The sequence below is a fragment of the Pezoporus occidentalis genome, unplaced genomic scaffold (assembly GCF_034315485.1).
Source record: "Pezoporus occidentalis ecotype Australia unplaced genomic scaffold, CSIRO_AGI_Poc_V1 ctg131, whole genome shotgun sequence".
Lineage (NCBI taxonomy): Eukaryota > Metazoa > Chordata > Aves > Psittaciformes > Psittacidae > Pezoporus > Pezoporus occidentalis.
Window position 1 is genome coordinate 2,045,508 of NW_026913115.1, and position 27,847 is coordinate 2,073,354.

Sequence of the window (27,847 nt, forward strand, 5' to 3'; positions counted from 1 at the left end):
TTCAAGTCTCTTTCCAGCTGTTTGGGAAGCTTCACAATTTTCCTGTCAACAAGCAGTACTTCAAGAAACAAACAAGGACAATCTTCTTCACAAAACAGTGTTGAGAATGTTTGTCAACATGACCCATGAAAAACTTGGAATGAATAACTTTACATGTGACTTGGTTTTGTGGAAGGTAAGGGCCCCCTTAACAACTTATCACTTTCCATGGTAGAAAGTTGTTTCATCATATAACAGGTACTATGAAAATAACCCCCCTCATTATTGTGGAGCACTCACGTGCTGTGACAATGAAATCCATGGGCCACCAGCTAACTTTTGTGTCCAGATTTTAGATGTGGTGACTCTCATACCAGGTCATTCAAGCTCTCATAATCAAAGCCTTCTCCATAATTCTCACCTCTGTGTCATACTGCAACTATACAAACTTTAGTGGTTTTAGTAGCTGAGATCTAAGGCAACACATTTAATCTGCAACAAAACTCAGTGAAGCTACATATAAGTTGTAGTTGCAGGTTCTGTAACAAACATTCTACTTAATTCTCACCAAAAGATTGTTTTTCAAATGTATCATTGACAGACTATATCTCTGCCATGCAGAAGTTATTATTGCATATAAGATAATGATTGCTGTTAAAAATCAGACTGTGTTCATCATGAACAATAGATTTAAGGTCACTCATGTTTAAAAAGTCTTTATGAAATTCATAGTTTCCCAACCACAAATATTGTACACTTTTAACCTGCTTCCTCCTTTCTCCAGATGCTTTTCCTGGAGTTAAGTAATTTGGTATAATACTTTTTAAATAAAGGATTCAAAGCAATTTCTAATCTCTACCTAGACAATTTTGCTTAAAGCTCAGCGAGGAAAGTTGTGTCATTTGTTAAAAAGAAGGTTTTATTAATGAAAATAACAACTACTGTCATCAGTCTTTCCAGAATATCTTCTCTTTATGCACTGATTCCAGGTGTCTTGCTTTCTGAAGTAGTTTAAACAGTGTATACATTGCACAGCATTAATATTTAGGCAGCTGCTAGAATATTTGTTTAAATCATTATGGTTTTGCGGCAGTTGAGCCTTAATCAAGGTCCCAGCTGACTTGCAGCTTTTTAATGTAATAATGTTACACATGCATGGTGAAAAATGCAGTGCATTGCACTATCTCTTTGCTATTTATGTCTGAACTAATTCTACACTTTTTTTTTACTGCAGCAAGAAGCTTGCCTCAGTGAAAATCACACAACTGAGCTTCAGTGTAGGGCAAAAATTGGAAAGCCATCTAGCACCAGCCAATAAAAAGCATTATATGGACTAATGACTAACCTGTAGCAGAGAAAGTGCCACAGTCTTTAATGTCAGCATATGTATAAGAGACCCTCTGTTCAGAGAGTTCTGCAAAACAAGGACCTAATGCAGCCTCCGGGAGGGAAAGGGCTCAAGAACTCCTTTAGGCAAACGATGTGCTAAAGTTGCGCAATTATTTCAAATACAACCCCCCTTTCCAGGCAAGGTTGCTTCATGTTGAAGACAATGTCTGTTAGATTGTCTTTACAATTAAAGCGTTTTTTAAGTACAATTATTCCAAATGTAATTAGCAGGATGTACATTATCAGACCATCAAGATTTTTTTTTAATTTAATCTTATTTTCACCTTAAGTTTCGTGCAATGCATGTTAACCTCTTCCAGCTCTTCCTACATGGGAAATGTTGCGGTGATTTAAGTTTTCAAAGTGCACTCATGAAGGTTCAGATATTCTTTGTTAAAGAAACCTCAACAAACAACTATGTTGAGAACCAGTCTCCTGCTACATCATTGTATTTCTGTCCTAAATCTCAGGGCTGAATACAAAACCAGGCCTGCATGTGCAGTACTAGCGTTGTTCTTCCGTTTTCCAGTCATGCTAATATTCCCCAAACTCCTTGCAGTTCTGGTTTTAGTGATTTTAGCTATTTTCCTGTATTATCTATTACCTCTATTATATATTATCTCTGCACAAACTCTGAAATGCCTAGACAGAGAATAACCATCCTTTATGATGCAGTGAGCTCAAGTGCCACAAGCCACAGATAATAAAGCTATCTTGGGAACAAGGACGGGCAGCTACAGTAATAATACAAAGGAGGAAAATTCTTGCTGCTTTTCCACAATCTCTCCACTCCTCTGTGAAGTGGGACTGGTCAGGCAGCTGAAACCAAAAAAAGTTCTCAAACCTGCAGGTGCCACAGTGGATTATGAAGTTAAATTGTACCCAGCAACTAGACATCTAAAACAGCTTGAAGCACCAAAATTACCTTGCGGAGCACAGCTTAGGTAGCGCAACATTTATTTACGCACCTGTTTCTTCACTATCTTTCTACTTTAATTGTATAATTTGTTACTGTTGAGATCCTGGAGTTCCGCAGTTCAGTATACAACAAAGTAGCAGTACCTTTTCAAGAGCCAGTAAAGTACTTGCAAGTGAAATAACAACTACTCTAAAACTGTCATTTTAACCAAGAGATTTTGCATTATTGTATACACAGCCAACTATATTCACCTAAAAGAGTAAAAGCTAGTCATTGCAATGACTACTTACTCATTGTAATTATAGCAAAGATCAGCTTGTTGGCGAAAAAGTAATAATGCTATTTTTAAGTGAGCTGGGAAGGGAGTGGTACATGTACATATTTAAAGATGTGTGGCTGGGAAGAGCAAGAATTATTTAAAAAAAAATTAAGAATCATATTTTTGCTCAAAATAGGCATTTTTTTACATCTTTAGAAATGAGCACTCAATTTTTATTTCCTTCATTAGTAAATGAGAACAGTATCTCCCTGTTGCAATCCAAAAAAATCGCTAAGACAAATGGTTTAAGCCCAGTATAACACCAGCCATGCTAAATTTGCACTAATTATAAAGAAAGTCCAACATTTAACTTTCTTAAAAACCCAAGAAAAACATGTTAAAGTACTCTCTACCCAGATTGCCTCTTATGAATTACTGGCTTCCTTGCTTGCTTTCTAAACAACCATCTATATTAACATAGATTTTCTTGTTGCTACTTTTATTGCTACTGAATTAGCAAGATAAAGAGCATTGGATAAATAAACAGTATTCCTGACATCTTTAGTAATTAAGCACTGCAATTGCCGTAGAAGGTATTCCACCCCTTTTAATTCATCTCCCAGACAAATATTCCATTAGAAAGAAGAGCTCTTACTGCTTTCTTTTAAGTGTTCTTTTAAATACTTTAATTGTTATGAAATCTAATTGAAAAATATGGAGGGGGCGGGGGGGGGAGGGTGGTTTTGTTGTGTTTTGTGGTTTGTTTATTGTTTTTTTTTTTTAATCTTGGATTGCCTAATCTGAATTGTTTGGAGGCCAAGCTTTATTTCTGTCATAAAACATCAAGTTCAAATTGCACTGACGTTTTAATGCACTAGGTGGCATAAAGATATTCACATTAGAGCAGATTAAATGCTTCACCACCACCCAGGATTTAGTTGGATAACAGAAGCTACCCTTTCTGTGAGACAAGAAGTTCTATGGTAATTTCTGTAATTATAGGGATGTTAATACTGTTAACTCTCTTTTTTTTTCTCTGCAAAAGTCCTTCAAATTTTGAAAGGGAAAAATTGTTCTTATGTAAAGATGACAATATATAAATAAATAATAAAAAAAAAAAAGGTACTTGTGGCATCAAAATACTGGTCACCTGTTCCATACACTTTCCATAGTTTCCCTATGGTCAGAATATCTTGTTGCTTCTAAATAGATATACAAAAAGAGTGAAAAGAGTACAGAGAATAGTAAAAGTCTCTTGTTTACTATCCTTCCTCAGCTCTATAAACTGGCATACCTGTGATGTCACCAGCTGAAAGACTATTTGGAGATTATTTAGCATGGTACTGATCTGTGTTGTTTAACTTCCATTAGCATTTAGAGGGACATTAACCTCCTTGCAGGGAAAATTTGTTTCTTTTGATATATGAAATATCCCATTCTCCCCCATCAGAAACTCAAGCATGTACTGGACCCATGGAACATATGGATCCTCAACAACAAAATTTTAGGCAAAGAGGTTAACAAAGTAATAACCAAATACTCCCATCAGATCTGTCTGCTCTGTTCAGGTGAGTAGGATTAACATCTCACCCCTCATGTTGCAGACTTAGGTTTTGCAAAGATGTGATTTAAGAATTGAAGGTCCAGCTGAACTGAACTACTGAAAGCAGTGGTAGGAATTTTAGTTAAAAATCCTTTAAACCATACTCCAATCCTGATTGTGACAAAGTTTACTTGTGACCAACATTAAAGTAAATAATTACATATGAGCTTGATAGTTATCACTTTTTCTATGACTCCTGTTTTGTCAGCTTTGATATGGGCCACATTAAATGCATGTTGATGCTGCCAGGAATTGGACCAGGTGAGCTGTATCAATCTTTTCCACTTCTAACTCTTAATTCCACTATTATAATGGACATAATGAAAGATACTTTTAGACTGATTCTGGTGTCAGTCTGGACCAGCATTATGTCAAAAATTTAAGTCATCTTCATTTACTGTAAGCTCAGAGACTTGCTTTTTTGCTGCAGATGTTGTGTCACGGTTTGCTTGAATTCTGGACAGTAAATTACACAATACTTCAATGTAAAGTGGCAGCAAAATCATTTATCTTAACTTGAAGAGGCCATTATTCAGCTGTAGAAGATGACTGTTTTATGAATACAAAGGATGAGATCATTATTTAGTGACCAGAACAGTTCCTTTTCCAAAACACAGCAGTTTGTGGCAAAAGTGAGGAAGGAATGGGGCCTAAGAAGATGATATAATTTTATCTGGATAATACTTTGATGTTTGCTGTCTCAGTTACAATTAGCTTTTCTGAAACTTGCTGCTAATTAGCAGGCTTTTTCTACTGGCTAACTGCTGGAGCCATTTTAGCTCTTTCTGTGCAATTTCAACTCTGGCAAATCACTGCAATTCCACAAGCAGGTGCCTTACTTGAGCATCAGGAAAGGATTTAAAGAGGTAAAAAGTTTTCTGTCTTTTAAGGTTTATTTAAAATATTGGAGTTTCTTAAAAAAAAAAAAAATCAGAAAAAAGCACTTTGGCATAGTCACTACTAACATGTTTACCTGTTTTATGAAGATTATCCCCACTTAGAAAGCTTAATTGTGCAAGAAACTGATTAAGATAATGCTGTTACTGCAACTAACTCTGTAAAGACTGAAGACGGTTCAGCACAGAAAAACTGAGCATAGTATGGAACACAGTATCAAACACCACCAACTATCAATTCCTAGAACTGATTAAAGACAGCTCTTCTCTATTTTACAATGCAGTCAGCAAAGAATTCCAAAGTGCCTACCTTTTCCAGCTGGTGCATCCCTTCCTCTACACAGCAAACAGATGCCAGTGTTCTCAGTGTCTGGGGATAAAGGCACCTGAAACAATCCTGGCGACAAATCTTAAAAAGAGCAACTACACCTCCTTCCTGCAGAGGAAAAACAAAAAAGTCAGAAAAGCAGCACTGAATATTTCTCTAGTATTAAAACAAGATGGGGACGGGGAGCAGATTCCTTTAGTAATTTATCCAAATTAGCTATCATTACAGCACCAACAAAGAGGATGTTAAGCTCACACAGAGAACTCAAGTTGATTATTGCTTATACACTAAGCAATGAAAAAGTAATATAGCCTCAGTGGGAGGTGTGCTTAAGTGATTGACTTTTACCAATCACAAGCACAATTAATGTAAACATGACATTCATGCAAAAATTACAAAGAATTATCAATAAGCAGCAATAAAAATGACACGTGATAGTACAACCATATGCTATTAGTTTAAAACAGTTTTTTGTTAGCATATATTTCACATTCCTCTACATTTCTGAACTGCATACAATGTTTACTTAATGATAAAATATGAAAGAGAAGCTCATATGGTTGGAGAGCTACTGAAAATAAGGTCAATATAGGTGTTCCTATACAGTACTATACAGTTACAATCTAGATCTTCACACTGTAACACATAAAATTTGGACTCCTAAACTTTTTTCTGTAACTACAACAATCATGACAAAGACTTGAGTATATATACATCCATAAAGTAGCTGTCCTTAATCATTTCCAACACGGGTTGTAAACATATATGTTAGCAAAGTTCACAATAAATAGATATCATTAAATACAGACAATATAAGCACTTCATGTGTTATTTGATTGGGCTTTTTATTGTTGTTCATTTCAGAATGTTATGCCATCAGGTAGACTACAGATGCCTTATATTATGTAAGATCAGACATATAATGAAGAGGAAAGAATTTAAAAAAAATAATGATAGATGAAAGATCTCAGACTAAAATATTAGGATGAGAGTAGTAAATTAAAAAGCTGAAATAATGGACCAAGTGTAATATATACCCTTCTTTTTAAGTCTGTTTCATTAGCCTCTATAAAAGTATTTTTCAGATTCACAGAAATAATCTTTTTCTCCTCAATCATTTGTGATATTTTAAAACTCAATAGGACATACCAATATAAAACCACTGGACTCCAATTTAGATTCCATTCACTTTTCAGAATTCTACTACATTTTTTTTGTGCAACAAAGCAGTAAAGAATAATAGAGCAAGCACAGTAATCTGTTCAGCTTAACAAAAAGTTATGCCAATTTATATGAAAATTAGAATTAAACAAAATTAATACCTCTATATATATTTTAAGATAGAAATTTTATATTATGTCTTTGCACATGTACATGCAATTTCTATGACGTCAGTGAAAGCAGTAGGCTTACTGAGGTTTGCTCAGAGTAGAATTTATTTCTGGAACTTTAAGAAGTGCACATGTATCTCTATACTGCTATATATAGCCTACCACAGAAAGGCATTCCTCAGACTTTAAAATCAAAGAGACAGTACACTAGCAAAAAAAAAAAAAAAAAAAATTGTTGTTTTTTTCTTCCACAAAAGAATATTGATGTTTCACCCAAGCAGTAATCATCTATGAAAAATACAGAAAATCAGCTATTACAGTGTTGTCCCCAAATCTAAAATAACTGGAGATTTTATTTATTTATTCTCAGTTTGAAAGTCCCCACAGATCAATGGAATCAGAGATTACTCAATACTCTGCTTTGGTAGTAACAAACAGAAGTTAATGCACAACACTAGTAATGCTCAAGTGATGTTGGCACATTTGCATTTGCTTAAAGCTTTCTGTATGACAAATGATGATCTGTTTTTGCCTCTGATGGACAGGAAGTGATTTATTACTGCATTTGTCAGTAGTAGATCTAAACTGTTTATTTTGTGCCCTGTGTGCCATTACAAAGCTGTAAAATACTGATCATGAGCAATGAACCTAGAGAGCTAAGTATGGAATATGGAGAAAATGCCAACTGATTCTCTGGCTTCTCAAAAAACTCCCCTCACTGGGATCTCTGCATTCCTCAGGATTTATTCACCTTTTTCAAGATTTGTCCCCTGTGTTTTCTACAATGATGACAAAACTATTCCTTCTGACAGGGCTACATGAATCAGTCAAATGGGTTAACAGTACCAATCAGACAAAGAAACATTAAGAACACCGAGCTTTGCCTGCTTTGGAGATTAACTTGATCCTTTCCAAAAGCTATCAAGGTGTCTAAGCATGCTTTTATTTATCCTTTACAGAATATTTGGCATTTCCAAGTTTTGACCAAATGACAGATTTACAGCTCTTGCTGTAATTCAAGTTTCATCTGGGACAGACTTCTCATACTCTGTGAAGCAGTATCTGAAAGAGAGGCGGGAGAAAAGGCATCCAACTCCAAACCATAATATTTTTCAGTTTTAATCTGAAATGATTCAAAGTACAATAAATTCTTATCAAGCCTTTCCTCATGATGGAGGACAATATTTGTAATAAGCTTGAAAGATGATCTCCAATGAAATCTTCATAGTAACTATTTTCTAGAAAAGGAAGTGACATAAAAGAATGCTAAAATATATTAAAAGCTTCTCATAGGAAGTGATCTCCTACACATACATATGCAACTCAAATAGTCAAACATTCTCCAAAGAATCATAGAATCATTAGGGTTGGAAAGGACCTTAAGATCATCTAGTTCCAACCCCCCTGCCGTGGGCAGGGACACCTTATGCTAAATCATATCACCCAAGGCCTTGTCCAACCTGGTCTTGAACACTGCCAGGGATGGAGCATTCACAACCTCCCTGGGCAACCCATTCCAGTGCCTCACCACCCTTACAGGAAAGAATTTCCTTCTTATATCCAACCTAAACTTCCCCTGTGTAAGTTTTAACCCGTTACCCTTTGTCCTATCACTACAGCCTCTAATGAACATCTCTCCAGCATCCCTATAGGTCCCCTTCAGATACTGGAAGGGTGTGATAAGCAGGCAAGATTATTATCATTATCTTCATTTTTGCCTCTTTTGGGAGGCTGTTATTGTAGCATCCTGTTCAATATTAGACTCTAATTGTCATCTGTGAAATGGATTTCTTTACAAAGACTTTTTTTCTTTATCACTCTATGTCCCAGTGTTTACTTATTGTAACTCTGGAAATGATTTTTACTGTCTCTTCCTGTTGTTACAAAGAGAAATCAATTTAGAACTAGTCTACATCAAGTCATGCTAATTTTCAACAGCTGTTCAAATCTACTAAAAAAAATACGATTTCTGGTTTTTAGTATCTTATGCTCTCAGAAAATGAAGGTAGGGTTTTAACAGCCAAGACTAATTTATAATTATATTAATTAATATGAAAGATCCTAGGATCAAAACCTAATAGATATAATGTAATAAAAAATACTTTTGTGAATAAATACCTGCAATCTACCTGGGAAAATGATACAGCAACTTAGTCACATTGTGTAATGCTTAAGTATGTGTTGTAAGCCTTAACAAGGAAGTATATTAGCAGTATTTGATACCAAGGGTAGGAAACTGAACTGCAAACAGAAGCCTAAAACTTTTCCCTAGTAGTTGCAACAAATGCTCTATCACAGTATCACAGTACCACAGTGTGTCTTTTCTCATTAAGGTCTCCAGCAGCACACCAATGCCATACACTCACCAGATAAATATGCCTGTAAAGGACAGAGGGCCATAGCACTATGAAAGCAAGGGCAAATAGGAAAAAAGGTGAGGATCTGTACATACTTTTCCATGATGTGAAGAGATAGCAATCCTGCACCACAAAACTGTGTTGCTCAGAGCCTTAGGGGAAGCAGGTTATTACTGAAACAAGAAAAAGCTAGAGGTGCAAACACTAATATTTAATTTTTTCTTTTTAATTTTATGGCAGTGAACACAATAAAAGGAATTGCAGAGCCACTGGAAACTTGTCAATTGCTTTGGCTGACTGTGAAGAAGTGGAAGAAATTTTTTTAAAGTGTTGTTCTTAATAATATTACCCAAACTTGTCAGCTCTTAAATAAACCCCAAACTTCTACCCCAGGAGTAAATATATTTTGGAATTAGCTTTTAATAAGGGGAAGTATGGTTTCTAGTGTACTTACCTTTCCACTATAGTTCACTGCCATTCTAAGCATGCTGAAAGCTGGCAGAAAATACATTGTTGGTGCAGTATGCATGAGGGGCATCAAACCCAGGTTAGTATTCAGTTAGCCAAAACAATACAAATCAGCCATGTACAAGTGTTTATCTTCTTGTTTACAAGGCAGCATTATCATGACCATAGTTTTGATGGTTTTAAATGTTTGTCAGTGTGTGTTTTCTTTAATGATTAGTGGGGGGGGGGGGGGTTAAGCTGTGTGCAAATCACAGTGTCACAGTATGCTAGAGATTGGAAGGGACCTCAAAAGATCATCTAGTCCAATCCCCCTGCCGGAGCAGGAACACCTAGATAATGTTGCACAGGAATGTGCCCAGGCGGGTTTTGAATGTCTCCAGGGAAGGAGACTCCACAACCTCCCTGGGCAGCCTGTTCCAGTGTTCCGTCACCCTCACTGAGAAGAAGTTTCTTCTCAAGTTTAAGTGGAACCTCTTGTGTTCCAGTTTGTACCCATTAACCCTTGTCCTATCATTGTTTGCCACTGAGTACAGCCTGGCTCCATCCTCGTGACACTCCCCCTTTATATATTTATATACACTAATAAGGTCACCCCTCAGTCTCCTCTTCTCCAAACTATAGAGACCCAGCTCCCTCAGTCTTTCCTCATAAGGGAGATGTTCCACTCCCTTAATCATCTTCGTTGCCCTGCGCTGGACCCCCTCCAGCAGCTCCCTGCCCTTCTTGAACTGAGGGGCCCAGAACTGGACACAATATTCCAGATGCGGTCTCACCAGGGCAGAGTAGAGGGGAAGGAGGACCTCTCTCGACCTACTAACCACCCCCCTTCTAATACACCCCAGGATGCCATCGGCCTTCTTGGCCACAAGGGCACAGTGTTGGCTCATGGTCATCCTGTCATCCACTAGGACCCCCAGGTCCCTCTCCCCTACACTGCTCTCTAACAGGTCGTTCCCCAGCCTGTACTGGAACCTGGGGTTGTTCCTGCCCAGATGCAGGACTCTACACTTTCCCTTGTTATATTTCATCAAGTTATTCCCTGCCCAACTCTCCAGCCTGTCCAGGTCTCACTGGATGGCAGCACAGCCTTCTGCCGTGTCAGCCACTCCTCCCAGCTTAGTGTCATCAGCAAACTTGCTGATAGTACACTCAATTCCCTCATCTAAATCAATGAATATATTAAATAATACCGGTCCCAGTGGTATTATTTAGACCCTTGAGGCACTCCACTAGTTACAGGCCTCCAACTAGACTCAGCCCCATAGACTACAACTCTCTGGCTTCTCTCCTTCAGCCAGTTCACAGTCCACCTCACTACCTGATCATCCAGACCACACTTCCTCAATTTAGCTGTGAGGATGCTGTGGGAGACTGTGTCAAATGCTTTGCTGAAGTCAAGGTAGACCACATCCACCGCTCTGCCATCATCCATCCACCGTGTTATTTCCTCATAAAAGGCTAAGAGATTGGTCAAGCATGATTCCCCCTTGGTGAAGCCATGTTGACTGCCCCTCATAACCCTCTTATCCTTGATATGCCTTAAGATGGCACCAAGGATAAGGTGTTCCATCACTTTCGCAGGGATGGAGGTGAGGCTGACCGGTCTATAGTTACCCGGGTCCTCCTTCTTGCCCTTTTTGAAGACTGGAGTGACATTTGCTTTCCTCCAGTCCTCAGGCACCTCTCCCGTTTCCCAAGACTTGGTAAAGATGATGTAGAGTGGTCTAGCGATGACTTCCGCCAGTTCCCTCAGCACCCGCGGGTGCATCCCATCTGGACCCATGGATTTATGGATGTCCAGATTGCTCAACTGGTCTCTAACCCATTCCTCATCGACTAAGGCAAACCGCCCCGTTGACCTGACTTCATCTAAGGTCTCAGGGGTACAGGGCTCTTCAGGACTGCCTGCAGCAGAGTAGACAGAGACAAAGAAGGCATTCAGTAACTCTGCCATCTCTGTATCTTCTGTCACCAGGGCACCCATCCCGTTCCTCAGTGGGCCTACATTGCCTCTGGTGTTAGTTTTATCTGCCATGTATTTGAAAAAGCTCTTTTTGCTGTCCTTGACCCTTCTCACCAGGTTTAATTCTAAGGAGGCCTTAGTCATCCTAGCTGCCTTCCTACATCCTCTAGCAGCAGCCTTATATTCCTCCCAAGTGGCCAGCCCCTCCTTCCATGACCTGTAAACTCTCCTCTTCCACTTGAGCATACCCAGCAATTCCCTATTTAGCCACACAGGTCTCCTGGACCTCTTCCTTGACTTCCTATGTGTCGGGATGCTCTGATCTTGAGCTTGGAAAAAGCAATCCTTGAATGCCAACCAACTATCTTGGGCCCCTTTACCTTCAAACAGCCTTGCCCATGGGATTTCCCCTAGCAATTGCTCGAAAAGGCCAAAGTTTGCCCTGCTAAAGTCCAGGGTTGCAATTCTACTTGGTATTCTACTAGTCCTACCACACAAGATCCTGAATTCCACCATCTCGTGGTCGCTGCAACCAAGGCAGCGCTCAACCCTTACTGCTTCGACCAGGACACCAGGGAGGTTAAAATCCCCCACGACGACCACGGCCTGTGACTGTGAGGCCGCTCTCAGCTGCCTGTAGAAGGCCTCATCAACTTCCTCACCCTGATCTGGTGGTCTGTAACAGACACCCACAACAGTATCGCCCCTGCCAGCCTGCCCCTTAATTCTCACCCACAGACTCTCAACTCGCTCGTCATCTGTCCCTGGACAGAACTCAGTGCATTGTAGTTGCTCCCGCACATAAAGAGCAACCCCACCACCCCTCCTGGCTGGCCTGTCTTTCCTGAAAAGGACATAGCCCTCCATGACTATATTCCAGTCATGTGAGCTGTCCCACCACGTCTCTGTAATTGCCACCAGATCATAGTCTCCTGACTTAACACAGGTTTCCAACTCCTCCTGCTTATTTCCCATGCTGCGCGCATTGGTGTACAGACATTCCAGGGAGCGAGCTGAGCACACCGATTTCACCCTAGGATTATAGGAGGCCTCCCAGTCTTCATCAATTCTGGAGCGCTGCCCCACTGGGGCAAGCCCAGCTACAACCCCATCCCCCTTTGAATCTAGTTTAAAGCTCTCCAAATGAGCCCTGCTAATTCGTGCCCCAGCATCCTTTTGCCTCTGTGAGATAAACCTTTCCCACTTGTCATTGTCCAGACTGGTGCCCCATAAAACCAGCTGTTATCAAAGAATCCAAAGCCCTGCCTGTAGCACCAGTCTCGAAGCCAGTCGTTTATGGACTGAATCTTCCCATTCCTTCCCACATCATCAGTGGAAGATGGAAGGAGTGAGAAGAAGATCACTTGAGCCCCAGACTCTTTCACCATCCGCCCCAAGGCCCTGTAGTCTTTCTTCATCCCCCTCAGACTGTGGGAAGCAGCTTCCCCCTCACCTGTCTGGAAGACCAGCAGTGGGTAGTAGTCTGTCGGGTGCACCAGGTTGGGGAGCGCCCTGGTGATATCCCTGATCCGGGCTCCAGGCAGACTACACACTTCCCTATGATGAGGGTCAACTCTGCATATTGGGCCCTCTGTTCCTCTCAGAAGGGAATCGCCTACTACAATGACCCTTCTTTCTTTCTTATCAGAGGCAGTCTTGAGGTGCAAAGTCGACCGCCTTTTCCTATGTGGCCTTGCAGGCTGGCCTTGCAGGCTGGCCTTGCTCCACATTCTCACCTACCTCTCCTTCAAGATCCAGGGCCTCAAACCTTACTGAGGGACACCTGGGGAAGCAGGGCAGGAAGGGAGGAGGGTTTCCCACGATGCCGAACTGGAACTCGCTTCCAACCCTCGTCGTCTTTTTGGTCCCCTACCTCTGCGCAACAGCTACAGGGCAGGGGCTGTCTCGGGCCATCGCCCTCTGTGTGAGAAGGCAGGGGGTCCTTCCCCCTTTGGGGGGTATCTCCCTGGAACTGTTCCAACTGGCATGCCAGGGAGTTACTCCACTTGGTTCTTTTCTCATATTCTCTTTTTGCTTTTAAAATTATCTAAACTGGTGGAGCTTTCATTATGCTGCCACCAATGTAGTTGCTTGCAGACAAACACCACGTATTTGGGTTCAAAACTCACAGCTCCCCATTGGTTATTCTATTAGTTCAGAATTCACCCTTTTTATTAGTATTATTATTAGGCTTTCTCCCTTCATTTCTTATTTACCATTGCTACTATTCATTTGTGTTAGAGAACTTAGTCTTCATAGTTCTGACAGCTCATGAGAACAACTAGCTGGCTGCCAGGGTGAGTTAGCAACATGACTTTCACAGAAGAAAAAAAAAGGAGAAAAGAGAATGCCTCCAGGTGGAATAAAATTATAGATTACTCTTCAGCGTAAGGGAAGCCTTATAAGCCTTTTTAAATTTTGTTAAGATACTAGCAGGCAATGAGAATGGAGGAGAGAGAATACTGAACCCTTTACCAAAATGTAAAGTGAGAAACCAGTTCCTATGATATTGTAGCTTTACAGTATTATCATGGTTCTTTTTTTGCATGTCTGAGATTTCTATAGTTTAGAGCTGTAATTTATAACATGGGACAGGAAAAAAGCTAACAACTGTGATCCACAAGATCATGCATTGTCAAAGACATCACTGTAAGACCCTCAAGGTTATGTGAAGAGATTTGTTGTGTTTTGCATTTACTGTAAATTAATATTCTGCTTCTCTGTCTAGATTTTACCAAAGATAAAATATCAACTCTGAAAGGAACTTCTGTACCTGTCAGAAGTTTTGTGATCTTTGCAAAATTTGAACCTATTCTCACGCCCTTAATGAGTGGGGCAGTTCCAGACTTCTCCCCTTCCATTACCCTGTACTTTCACTGTCATAGGTGATTACCCTACTGACTGAATTCAAAATTCTGGTCTGTTAAAATTCCCCAGCCACCTTGGTCACTGATGCAGGTAACTGGGGCAATACAGAGGATGAAAGATGATGATGAGTTGGGACAAATGTATTTCACTGAGGAAACAGAGGACAGGTGATGCAATCACCACTGTAATTTGGCAACCAAACACCACTTAATGTTCTTTGCCTAAGGGGATGCATTTCACCACTTGTAAATCTGCCACACATCCAGGTTTTAGCAGTAAATTAATTTGGTGGTTTATGTAAGATCAGACCTCACTTCTGCTAAATGAAACTGCTACAGAAGTCACACAATGATAAAAAGCACAAGACCAATTTTCCTCAATTTGCTAGTTCTGCACTTCCTCAATACTCAACATTTTAACTGTTTTCGAATACCACTGAGTGGAGCTCAAATACCAACTTAGAAAAAATTAAGCCTCTCATGTTGTCACCAGGATCCACTACACATTTCTGAATCTACCTCATTCACAGCCTTCAAAACAGACTGATACTGTTTACAGTGCAAATAGTCATCTAAAGGCAGATCAGAAGTAAAATGAATTAATGCATCTGGGCAGGAACAACCCCAGGTTCCAGTATAGGTTGGGGAACGACCTGTTAGAGAGCAGTGTAGGGGAGAGGGACCTGGGGGTCCTAGTGGATGACAGGATGACCATGAGCCAACACTGTGCCCTTGTGGCCAAGAAGGCCAATGGCATCCTGGGTGTATTAGGGGGGTGGTTAGTAGGTCGAGAGAGGTCCTCCTTCCCCTCTACTCTGCCCTGGTGAGACCGCATCTGGAATATTGTGTCCAGTTCTGGGCCCCTCAGTTCAAGAAGGACAGGGAGCTGCTGGAGAGAGTCCAGCGCAGGGCAACTAAGATGATTAAGGGAGTGGAGCATCTCCCTTATGAGGAAAGACTGAGGGAGCTGGGTCTCTATAGTTTGGAGAAGAGGAGACTGAGGGGTGACCTTATAAGTGTATATAAATATATAAAGGGGGAGTGTCACGAGGAGGATGGAGCCAGGCTGTACTCAGTGGCAAACAATGATAGGACAAGGGTTAATGGGTACAAACTGGAACACAAGAGGTTCCACTTAAACTTGAGAAGAAACTTCTTCTCAGTGAGGGTGACGGAACACTGGAACAGGCTGCCCAGGGAGGTTGTGGAGTCTCCTTCCCTGGAGACATTCAAAACCCGCCTGGGCACATTCCTGTGCAACATTATCTAGGTGTTCCTGCTCCGGCAGGGGGATTGGACTAGATGATCTTTTGAGGTCCCTTCCAATCTCTAGCATACTGTGATACTGTGGTACTGTGAAATGTAGCTGTTAAACCTCATCTCTGATCAGGACAAGGGACTGGCATACTATTCCACAAGCAGAAGTTCAGGAAAAGAAGCTTTTTTTCTTTCTGTATACACTGCAGTGTTGATTATCCTGTCCTCGACCTCACCTAGGGCCCTGCCTTTCTCACTTTTTCAAGATCCAACTGTCCCCAAAGGTGCAAACACTGCAGGGATTGCCACTTTCATTGATCCTGGAATGAATTATTCGTTTATACCAAGAGTTAGAATCAACTACTCTGTAAATGAGAACACACGCATTGCTGGAAGTAACTGTAATGAGGTCTCTCTGTAAAAGAAAACTAATGGATACAAAGTATTTCTAAAAGTACATTTTTAATAATATCTCTAGCCTTCTCTGTACACACAGCTGAAGAGGACTTGCACTTTCTCTGTGTAGTCAGCCATATACATGGCCAATTGTAAAGTTTCTCTCCACTTATGTGGCTGGAATTTAAAAAATACTGTCAGGAAGATAAAAAAAATGCCCAAAGATGCTGAAAGGTGTGGTAATACTTCAGGTGGCACAGAGATAACCACAGTTAACTCAATGTCCAGAAGTATGTTGAAGTATACCATCCTTCAGCAGTTGCTTACACAGGCATTGAGCTTCATTAAAATTTAGAGAGTTGCAGCCCTTTTTTTTTTTTAATCTAATAGGATAATTATGGTAATAAATGCTGTAGCAGCAAAGGAGGAAAAAATTTCTCAGAGTAAATTTTGTTCTTTTACCTGGATTATTTGTTCCTGAAATACAGAATTTCATCTTGTACTGTAAATTACAAAACACATAACCACTGCTATGTTAAGTAGAATAACCCACTTGTATTACTAGTTTACTTTTGATTAGTCCATATATCCCCTTACCTTAGCTATGATGCGGCACAGATGGGCACCTTCTTGGGTAAGGCTGAATAAACTGCTAATCGCCGATGCAGTGATGTACATACTATCTGACAATTCTATTTGTCTCAGCAGGTTCTGTGTGACAGAAGATTAAATAAACATGATTTACTTTTAGTGAAAACAGTTAGTGTCATATTTAAAGGTAAGATGTAGCAGAAAGTCTAGTTCATTTAGAACATATCATCTTGCTTCTCACCCAGAAAAAGGAAAAGGAAAAAAAAAACAAACCCTATGGTTAGGAGTCAGACTGATAACACTGTAATGCATTTTAGCATTGCATTTGAATAGATATAACCAAGAATAGTGATATTTAAAAATAAATATGAATAGAGAAAGAAAATTGGGGGGGGGGGGGGGCGGGGAGAGAACATTTAATAAAGAACTCTTCAGCTACTTAAGTAAGTTATTATTGGATATGTCCTAGGATTGAACTAAAATTTTCAGAAGGCAACGGATTCTCTTAGTGTAGAAGTGTATCACAAAGTGATACAAGAATTCCACCTTATTTATAAGGAATATTGTTATATCCTTTCTAACACTACTTTCTAAGGCTCTGGGTTCATCACTATTCTGTGATGAAAATGTCATTGACAAATACAGAGAAATCTCAGAGGAATATAGTTTATTTTTCCAATGTATGAAATAAGTTAAGTATTTTTATATTTGTAAATAGTTACCTCGCTTTTGTATGTGTGCCATTGCAACTCCACAGAAAAGCACAGCTGTCAAGAATATGAAGCTTATTTGACTTTTCTATTTCTGAGAGTACATACAATCATTAGAGGAAGCATTTATAATATTTACTAGGAGAAAGAAGGTAAACATTTTACGTTTAAACCAATTTTGAAAGAAGTGCAAGGAGGTGTCCCATATGTTACACTGTTACTTATACAAAATTCGATTAACTTTCCCTTTGGAGGCGGTATTCTTCCAACTTTAGAATTAGAAAAATGTTCCATAAAAGTCATAATTTATCAATTCACATGTTGATATGAACCTTTCTTGAATAGAATCCTGATGCACCAATTAATTAAAAAAAGCTCTTGAGTACAAAATTTAAGCTGAGAGTTCTGGCCTCTCGTGCAGGCACCTAGTCTGTTACACAGCAGCAAACTACCCGCAGATACATGCTTCTTAGCATGTGGGCATGTAGTTTGACTGAATGGCTCAGAAAACTGTTCTTCAAAATGTTTTCATTAATGATCTCTAATTTAAGTCTTCTGCCACACAAATACACATGAGATGATGCAGAGTAATTTCAGGTGTATCAGTAGGTGCCAAAGTGCCCAAAGACAGAAACGTTAGCAATGAAGAACTGCTTTTCAGACTAAGCATCAAAACAACCACAACCTACTCACTGATATGGAATACGCAAAATTATATACACACTTCAACTCATATGTAGCATTTCATGTAGTTCTCATAAATCCTAACCAAAAGCATTAATAAGTAGCTTGTTAGTTTGACTGTAATTCTGCAAGTGCATGCTGGAGGTTCTCACCTTTTGGTAATAACCTTTTAAAACTACAAGGACTGTTTTAAAGAACCACAACTTTTTGCTATCTTAATGCATCAAGGTATGTTAGAAATTAAGCAGTACCATGCATTAATTTTAGTTTATCATCACAGTGAATATTATTTAACTATTTCCTCTTCACTAAGACTCCTATTTCCTTTTTTTCTACAGAGACAACATAAAATTTCAGCATAGCAGCAGCTCTAAAATATGGAGAAATTGAGCATAGTTACTTTTGGGGTTTTATTTGAGCAAGATTACATGTTGCAAAGGGATTTCTAATGAGATCTCAAGAAAGAAACCAGTGTAAGACTGTAAATTGGTCAAACTTGCAAGTTGCTACTATTTCAAGAATGGTCAAATGGACAGCATTTCATGCATTTGTAGGTTAATTACTCAGCATACTTACGTACTTAAATCACCACCAGAAACTATACATCATGAGTGCAACGATACAGCACTGTTTTCCAGAAGGTTACACACAAAACCTGTACACAACACTTAGGCTCTAGGAAGTAGTGATATAAGGCATGCACTAGTTAAAACATGTGCTGTGAAAGTATACTTGCTATGTGTACATCTACTAAGAAGTTAGGCTTTTAATGAGAATCAGTAAGAGCAGGAGAGATTTTTTTCAAGGTTTCTATAAAAAAGTGGTGTCTCTATGGAAAGAAGAGAAATTGTGTCCAAAGGTCTTATTAACAAGACATTGTCCAGCAATTAGACGCTTTGCACTGAAGGCGACACATCAGGAAAAGTAAGTAACAATAAGCCACATGATCACTTTGTTTGGGATTTGAGGTTATTGGAGAATCTGAGAATACAAACACCTAAACCTCTTTGCAAGCTATTTGTATTACTGTTAAGTTTGCTGAAAATTGAGAGCTATAATTCTGATCCTGGTCTTAATGGATGCTTTCCTCTCAAGATGTGACACTTTTTAAATACTTTTTTAATTTTTTTTTTTTTTTTGGCTAAAAGCTAACCTGTGCCTCATGTGTTAACAACAGCTCTATCAACTGGCCAAAATGCTGAGCAACAGTAGTGAGCGTTTCATTAATACAAGACTTGATGGACTTCAGTATCTGTTCATCTTCAGTTTGTATGCACCTGAAAAGAAAGAGAAAGGAAATGGATGAAAGCAAAAAAATGCAACAGACAATTATTGTTTTACCAAGCTGAGCTCTGTGTTAATAATCAGGATATAATGAGAATTCAACTGTTCATGAGGACACTGTGACATTATACCAGACTTCAATCAAAGCTTTTTCTATAAATAGCAAATATACCAAAGACAACAGTGGATATGAATTAATAATTTTGGGATCACAATTTATTTCACAGACTGCAGGCCAAATTTTGCCACAGATGTTGTGCATTTATACTGGTATAATTCTGCTATTTTCCATCTATGCTAATAGTTACAGCCACTCTATGTTACCTGCATTTCAGATGAAGCTGTATATATCCATTTTTCATGATGAAAGAAGCGCTTTCAATAATTTTCATTTCTTTACTTCTTTGCCATAGTTTAACATAGCAAGGTAAGGACCAAAAATGGATGTGTGTCCAGGTAAGTAAAGTCCATTTAAATCTAAACAGCATACTCAAAAGTCAGATTTGTCCTTCTACGTGGAATGATTACATACAGCAGCTTTGTAGTGTTAGTGTAACTATTCTGTAAGCAGTGATACTTGGCTGTAACCAAATGAGATAAAGGTGGGAAACTTTATACAATTCAAATGAAATAACTTGTGCTTCCTCACAGAAATGCATTCATTTGAATTGTCAAAACATATTCCAACCAGGCAGGTCACTGTAACGGAAGATACAGTTTGATCAGGTTCTCTGCCTACACAGTAGATTAATTTTTAAGCTTTACCTGACTTTCACCCATCTATATGAACTTTTTGTCAAACAGACAAGGAAGGAGAGGTCTGATATGGGGCAAATACTAAAGATCAGAGCACTTATTAAAACAGTGTCTCTCATTGTAGTATATAAAAGTAACATCTGATCTGTGTGGGTTTGGCAAAAACTAGTAATGATCAAGAAAAGTTCTTTCCTGATAATTAGATGGTATCTCTCCCCCGATGATCTCCCAAGCAGAATGACTTGTACAGTGTTTAAAGTAAATCAAAAAAAGATTGAACTGTTCTGGAGGAAACAGGATAACTTATGTTAAGCAGAAGAAATACCATGAGAAGAGATTCTTATTTTCCAGTCTCGGCATTCTGGAGTGCACAGAGCTGAGTAAACCTACAACACCAGTTTAAAGGGATGTGCATATATTTCAGTTTGATTTACTAATACACGCATATGTGCATATGGGAACATGCATTATGATAGTCTTGCAATATAAGTTTTAACACCACCTGAAATCTTGGCTCCACAGAACTTCAAGGGAACTTTGTCACTGATATCATTAGAGACAGACATTCTCTGATGTCTAAAAGCCCTGAAAAAATGCACTTGCACGCAGCTCTGTGTCTATGCCAGATTCTTTGTGTAACAACACATCCCATCTTTCATTAGGATGCAGTTTAGATAAAAGTAACTCACTTCACCAACCAAAGACTAGCATTTAAAAAGCCTTTCACAGCTTCAGCAGTCTAGTTCAAACATTTGAGGGTGTTAGTGTGTTTGTACTTTTCATTAGAAATCCTACAACATAACAAAATTAATATTTGAACTAGAAAGTTTATATTACCTTTCTGTGAATGCTGTAAATTCTGAACACTTGTCTAATAAAAGTTTTTCAAACTGCAGAGAGAGAAAGACAAAGTGGTTTTGAAGCAATATCCATACACACAATTGCTTTTTAAATAAATAATGCTTGTTTATGATAGTTAGATGAAAACCCTACAGGAACATATTTCATATATAGACATCCTTTTTCTACTTTTCTGAATAAAACAAATAGAGATAAAAATGAAATTAACAAAAAAAAAAATTTCTACTTCTAAGTAAATGCCAAGAAACTCACAGATGGGGGCTCTAATTACTTTAGTCCAGTAGTCCTCAAAACCAAAATTTTTTCAACATTATTAACATTCAGAATCAGGCCTATAGGATCCAAAATGAGTTAAGAGTGTTTCCATTGCTGAAAAGCAATTAGAAAGTCTTAAACAAAGGACCAATATTGGTGTGTAAAGATTTCTTGCAGATTAAAGTAAGTTTTACTTATTGGAAATAAATAAATAAATAAATAAAATAATACACAGGACAAACATGTCATCAAGTAAGGCATCCTACCTGGTGCATTTCTTCTGAAGAATTCCTGGTGAATGCATTGTATTCATTTATCATTGAACGCACATGGCAGTTGACTCTCACTGTCATGCTGTGGACTCTTTGCCATCTTTTTTTCTCCAGCTTTTGAGAAATCCTTGTCAGCTCTGTGCTTATGATCCAAGCTCTTTTTAATAGCAGCTGCAAGTTATCACATGTACTATATTGTGAGGAAAGCATAAGTTCATTTTGTTCATCCTTCTCAATGCTGATTGGCTTGGACTGGAGAATACACATGCATTCACAGTCTGTCATCAACTTCAAATCCTCCATCCATCTCTGAACAGAGTCCACCTGAATTAAGTGCATGCTAGAAGGCAGAGAAAGAGAAAGAAGAACAAGGTAAAACAAAATAACCTTCAAATAACTACCAGCAATACCATAAAGTTGCATCCTCCCAGGTTGCAATTGATTGACAAAAGACAGCTAATAGAGCAAACAATTTGCTTGTAACACAGCAACACACTTAGTTTTCTATGCCAAACACAAGTTTTGATTTTCTAATCACCCTTACACCACATATTCTGCTATAAAATCACTTGTGAAAATCCATCGAGATTAGAGATAAACAGAAGTTTAGACTATACTTCTAGGGGAAATGTTTCTTGTACGTTCAGAGTTTGATATGATGATGAGTGAGCAAACCTATAGGTGTGGTTGATAGTTATGTATGGGACTGTGTTGTCAGGGTTTTTTACACTTTGCCTATTATGCACAACAGAGAAATTTTTACCTTGCAGCATCTCTCCAGAGCCCTTCCACCCACACTGACACAGCCAAACCAAGACAGTGAAAGCTACGGTCAGCAGCAATATCTGTTTCTGCTTTATCATAATCCCGTAAACCTCAGCTGCATTTTACTTTCCGACCTAGTCTTTTAGCTTCACACTTATTTTTCATTGCTCTCTGAACAATTTGCCCATCTGAATTCCAAAACATACATTTTGCTCTGCAGCAAATATGATGTGAACCAGTGAGGCTGAAAACACCCTTAATGAGTATATCCTGACACAGGGGCAATGGGCTTGCATTTTGTACCCTCCAGGTAATAAAAAGTGGTACCCAAGAGCAGCTGTACTGAGCTGTTCTGAGCTCAGCTTTGTGAGGAATCCCAAGTTCCCCAGAGCCTTGAGGTAGAGTTCCCCAGATTTTTTTCTTATAGTGAGGTGTCCAGATCCTAATAAAAAATCAACTGAATTCTCACCCCAACGATATACACATACAAAGCCAGGTTTTATTAAACATGGCTAGTGTTATTAATGTTGTATCTAATGCTATATAAAGGTCAGGTATAGGATCCTAGGTCAGACAGAGTTTACACAACTGCATTTATCCTTATATACCTTGTCTTTGCAGACAAACTATAGTTTCTACTTTAATTTAGCTCAGGGAATTTCCTAGTGGCAGCACCCTGATCCCTTTGACTCTCTGGACATTTGCTCTCTCTAAGGCCTGCCTGGCCTATTTCTGCCTCCTGCAGTCTCTCAGACCATCTGCACGAAATGTAGGCTCCCCATCTCATACTTTGACCCTCTCCTACCGCACCTACCAGTGGACCTCTGTTTCCCTTTGGAGAAGTGAGCTCCCCAAGGAAGGAGCGTCACCTCTGCCAAGGGATCCCATCTGACCCTTGCTTCCAAAACAACCACAGAACAGGCACTGTCTATTGTCTCCAGAAATCATCCATCCTTTTGTCTGGGGTTGTGTGTTTTTTTTTTTTTTCAGATTTAACAGCTCAGATATTTTCAGTTTACATTTCCACTCCCAAATCTTCACAGGAGACCAGTTCCTATGGTAAATAAATGCATACAAAAAAAAACCTTTAGCATCAACAGTAGACATAAGTATATATGTAAATACATGTATAAATCTAAGGGACATTTACATAGAGCTAAGGGGAAAAGACAAGTTATTGTTAAAAAGCCATCATATATATCCAAATTCTTTACATTTTCCTTAATGCAAAAGCTTAAAGTATTGTCAATTATTGTTGCTGAAATTAACCATGGTTGCAATGGTAATGACTGACTTTATCAATATCTGTGCCCCACTAGGCTCATTATATCCCCTCTCAATGCAACATCATTCATGGTAATAAAGCAAAGCGGGAGGCCAAGTGTTCAAAGTATCACTGCAAGTCTCCATGGCATAGTAGATGTTGATTTTTATAGGTCTAAAAAAGTTTCTGTGGAATTTATAAATGCAAGCATGACTAGCAAATGTAATATTTGCATACACACTTCCAAAAGGGGCACTTTACTCAGCAAGAATTTCAGATTTCTGATCTACAATTAATAAAATCTTTTTTTCTGAGTTTTCACCAGCCGAAAACTGTCTTAATTTCTAGCAAGTTTTCTTAATATGACATGAAATACTGCAAAACCTTAGTATCTTTTTCTCTAGTGGAAGGTGGATTGATAATAAAAGGATTACAAATAATTAGAGTTGAAAGGCGAAGAAGAAATAAAATAAGTGAAAACAAGAGAAACTCGCCTTGTTTTCATCTGTTCCTCCTAATGGAAAGTACAACTGTAGAATTTAGGCTGTTCTGTCATTTAAACTTAGTATACTTTAATGCACAACAATAGCAAATATAACACAATTCACCTCTTTTCAGACAGAATAACCATAGGAAAGTCTCCCTACTCACTACATCAGATTTTCTGACACATTATTCTTTAAAATATACATATATCACGTGAAATACGTAAATGATTCATTTTTATACACATCTCCTTGTGTTTAGATAAAATCTTCCTAAGCAGTCAACAGATGAGTTTGTAGATAAATTTTTTATAAATTAAGGAAAGCAAAAAGTGTGATCATTCCTAATTAGCTATTAAGAATCATATTCCAGACAGCATTTATGGAACTCCAAAAACAAGACGAAAATTTCCATTTTGTCTCCCATTACTGAAAAAGAAAAAAATCATCTATGCTTACAAAATAAAAACAGCTATAATGGGTCAGATTAAAAAAAAAGTATCTAGTCCATTATCCTGCTCCCAGTACGGCCATTAGGAGATGCATAAGGAAAGATTACAAGAGGCATGGCAAGAGCTGAGCAACTTCCCCTTCCCATCTTCTGGCAATTAGTGGTTTAGGAACTTCCTAAGCCAGCAGTTGTGTCTGAGCAGGATGTTTTTACAATCCATGAAACAAAAGTAGCCATTAAACCCTTTTAGAACTCAGTTAAACTTTCATCCCTTACATCTAGTTGCAGTGTCTCACATTATTTTTTTGTATGAAGAAGTGTTTCTTATTGTTTGTGTTAAACCTGCTGCCTGGAGATATTAACACAAGCCTTTTATTTCTTGTATGCTAAGAGATATCTAAATGGTAGTTGCATATTCACCATCTGTGTAAATCATTTTATTTTTTGTGTTCTCTTGGTTATCTTGTTTCCAAGGTATAGAAACTCAGTCTATTTAATCTGCCACCATACAGAAGTAATTCTACTCTTCCAGTCATCCACTTACTTTCCCCACCTGTTCAAAAAGTATTTTCCAGTCTTCCTATACCTTAAGATGTTGTCCTGGGTTCAGCAGTAGCAGTCATTTTTTCTCCTTCTTAGTAGCTGGTGCGGTGCTGTGTTTTTTGACTTTTGGCCTGGGAACAGCGCTGATAACACTGATGTTTTTAGTTACTGCTCAAATGTTTGCTCTGACCAAGGACTTTCTGAGCCTCATGCTCTGCCAGGGAGGAGGGGAAGCCGGGAGGAAGCAGAGACAGGACACCTGACTCAAACTAGCCAAAGAGGTATTCCATACCGCAGCACATCATGCCCAGGATGTAACTGAGAGTTACCTGGAAGGGCTAGTTCACTGCTCGGGCTGGGTATTGGCGCATGGTATTGTATACTCTTCCCTTGTTATTTCCTTTATCATTATTATTATTATTGGTGGTAGCAGTAGTGATTTGTGTTATACCTCAGTTACTGGACTGTTCTTATCTCAACCCGTGGGAGTTACATTCTTTCGATTCTCCTCCCTGTCCCTCCAGGAGTGGGGGTGGTGGGGAAGGAATGGAGGGAGTGAGAGAGCGATACTGCGTGGCTGACAGAGTTTAAACCACAACAGTTCTTTTGGCACCCAACGTGAGGCCCGAAGGGTTGAGATAACAACACATCTGACCAGAGTGTGTCTAATCGTATTGTGGGAAAGCATAGGAGATGGAAGGCAGCTATATGGAGTCCTTGACAACAAGTTGCAGAAACTGCTGAAGGAGAGGGTGAATCGAGTCAGTTTGCCGAGGTGAAAGCCATCCAGCTGGCCTTGGACATTGCTGAATGAGAAAAGTGGCCAGTACTTTTTATCTCTATACTGACTCATGGATGGTGGCAAATGCCCTGTGGGGGTGGTTGAAGCAATGGAAGCAGAGCAACTGGCAGTGCAGAGGTAAACCCATCTGGGCTGCTGCACTGTGGCAAGACATCATTGCCCAGGAGCAGAACCTGGTGGTGAAGGTACGCCATGTAGATGTTCATGTACTCAAGAGTCGGGCCACTGAGGAACACCAGAACAGCTATGTCCTGCTATGTAATACTTTTATAGCCCACCAACTAGATGTCTTCAGGTCACCAGCGACTGGCCCTGACTTCCCTCTGACCATCATCCCAACAAAGAATGAACTTTGATAGAACCAGGTAAGTTCTGCAGTAAAGGAATGATCAGCATCAGCAGGCAACGATCCAACTGCATGGCTGACAGAGTTCAAACTATGACAGATGTGATGGCAAGAAATTCATACAATATCCAAAATTCAGGTAAATTACAGATTTCTACATTGGAATTACATTTTCTGCACAGTACCAGTTTTCCAGCAATTTCCCAAATTAATTTTGTTTTGCTTAAGTGTTATACAGACAGCTTTCTTTTTTACCTTTCAAAAAATCTACTATTTTTATTACAGAATCTCTCATCAGTGATAATACATAATTTAAATTTCACTATTCTATATGTCAGATGAGAGATATTTTTCTTCAGTTCCCTTCCCCTCCTCTTATGCAGTACTTTACATTCATTAACGTACAGTTTCTTCCGACATGATTTAGCATAAGGTGTCCCTGCCCACGGCAGGGGGGTTGGAACTAGATGATCTTAAGGTCCTTTCCAACCCTAACGATTCTATGATTCTATGACATTTTACATTTCAGTGACTCAGTATTATGAGACTTTTTATGTTTGTTCATTATTTTAAATTAACCTGACCAGTTTTGCATTAGCAGAAAGTGTTGTTGTCCTGCTATTACAACTATTTTTCAGATCATTAAATACATTAATCAAGATTGGATTAAGTGTAAGGGATATCACTGGTGTGATTTTTCCCAGTTCTGTTTAATTGAGCAACAGTAGCTGAGTAACTGGCAGATCCTGATGTATATAGCTGGTAACTCCCCACAGTTAGAATTTCTGAATTTAGTACGTCATGTTATATTGACAAAAAAGCAATTTATCTATACTGTACACTATAAAAGGAGCATTTCATGTAAAACAGTAATAAAAATAACTCAGTGCAAAATAAAAATTAAAAGAAAGTCTCCAGCATTCCTTCAAAGTCATCCTATGTTAATTGAGGTTGTAAAATATTTGATGAAGTTTTCAAGAGCACTCAACTGAATTTGTATAACTAGAAATTTGAATACTCTGGATTCCAGTGCACTTCCCAAAACACACATAGTCTTAAAAATTGTGTTTTGACAACATCATTTAGTGTCAATGGCTCAGACCTATAGCACGTTAAAAGTATATTGCTTCAAAAGATGCTCATACTTTGTTTCCTTGGGCAGCCATTTCTGCATACATCACACAGTGGGCAAATTTCATCCTGGAGACTTACCTCCCATTTTTTACAGTAAGTAAAACTTTAATCTGCAAGAAATCTTTACAGAGGCATGTCATATTCAGAGTTCATTACCAGTATTTCTCTTCATTTTTTGGTATTTACTATCATCTTGTAAGCAGTCTAATGAATGACAAGATCTTTAGGATAGACAAGATGGATTGATATCTAGAGGATTGTGCTCTCTCATGTTGGTGTTACAGGAATACAAAAGTGAAAGATTAACAACTATATTGTTTGTTTGACTTTCAGCCTGGAGCTCCTTACATTCACTTCTTTCTTTAAATTGCAAATGTTATAATGAAAAAGAGTTATGCCTCCATTTTAGCACTGAGTTTCACTAAGTGCAGAAGTTTCATCTTTTATAACATTGTGTTGAAGTCTGAGCTGATCAATTCATGTGAATAATTCCAGTGGTCATATTTATAAAGTGTAAAGACTTCTGCTCAATGAAGTTATGTCTTCAAGCTTTCTTAGCCTTTTTATCCATTTTCACCTATTTTGACAGATTTATTGACAATAGCAATGGTAGTATTTAGTACAGCTTCCAG

General features: G+C 38.7%; 1 protein-coding gene across 1 annotated transcript in view; it reads right to left on the bottom strand.

Moving 5' to 3' along the window:
- INSC (INSC spindle orientation adaptor protein) overlaps nucleotides 1-27,847 on the bottom strand; it is a 103,852-nt gene that overhangs the window by 44,772 nt on the left and 31,233 nt on the right. The window contains exons 3-7 of the mRNA XM_062608919.1: nucleotides 21,420-21,765; nucleotides 20,875-20,927; nucleotides 19,151-19,274; nucleotides 16,610-16,723; nucleotides 5,356-5,481 (exon numbers count right to left, since the gene is read on the bottom strand). Of these exons, the coding sequence (XP_062464903.1) occupies nucleotides 5,356-5,481; nucleotides 16,610-16,723; nucleotides 19,151-19,274; nucleotides 20,875-20,927; nucleotides 21,420-21,765 (763 nt within the window). The remainder of the gene's footprint in view (nucleotides 1-5,355; nucleotides 5,482-16,609; nucleotides 16,724-19,150; nucleotides 19,275-20,874; nucleotides 20,928-21,419; nucleotides 21,766-27,847) is intronic.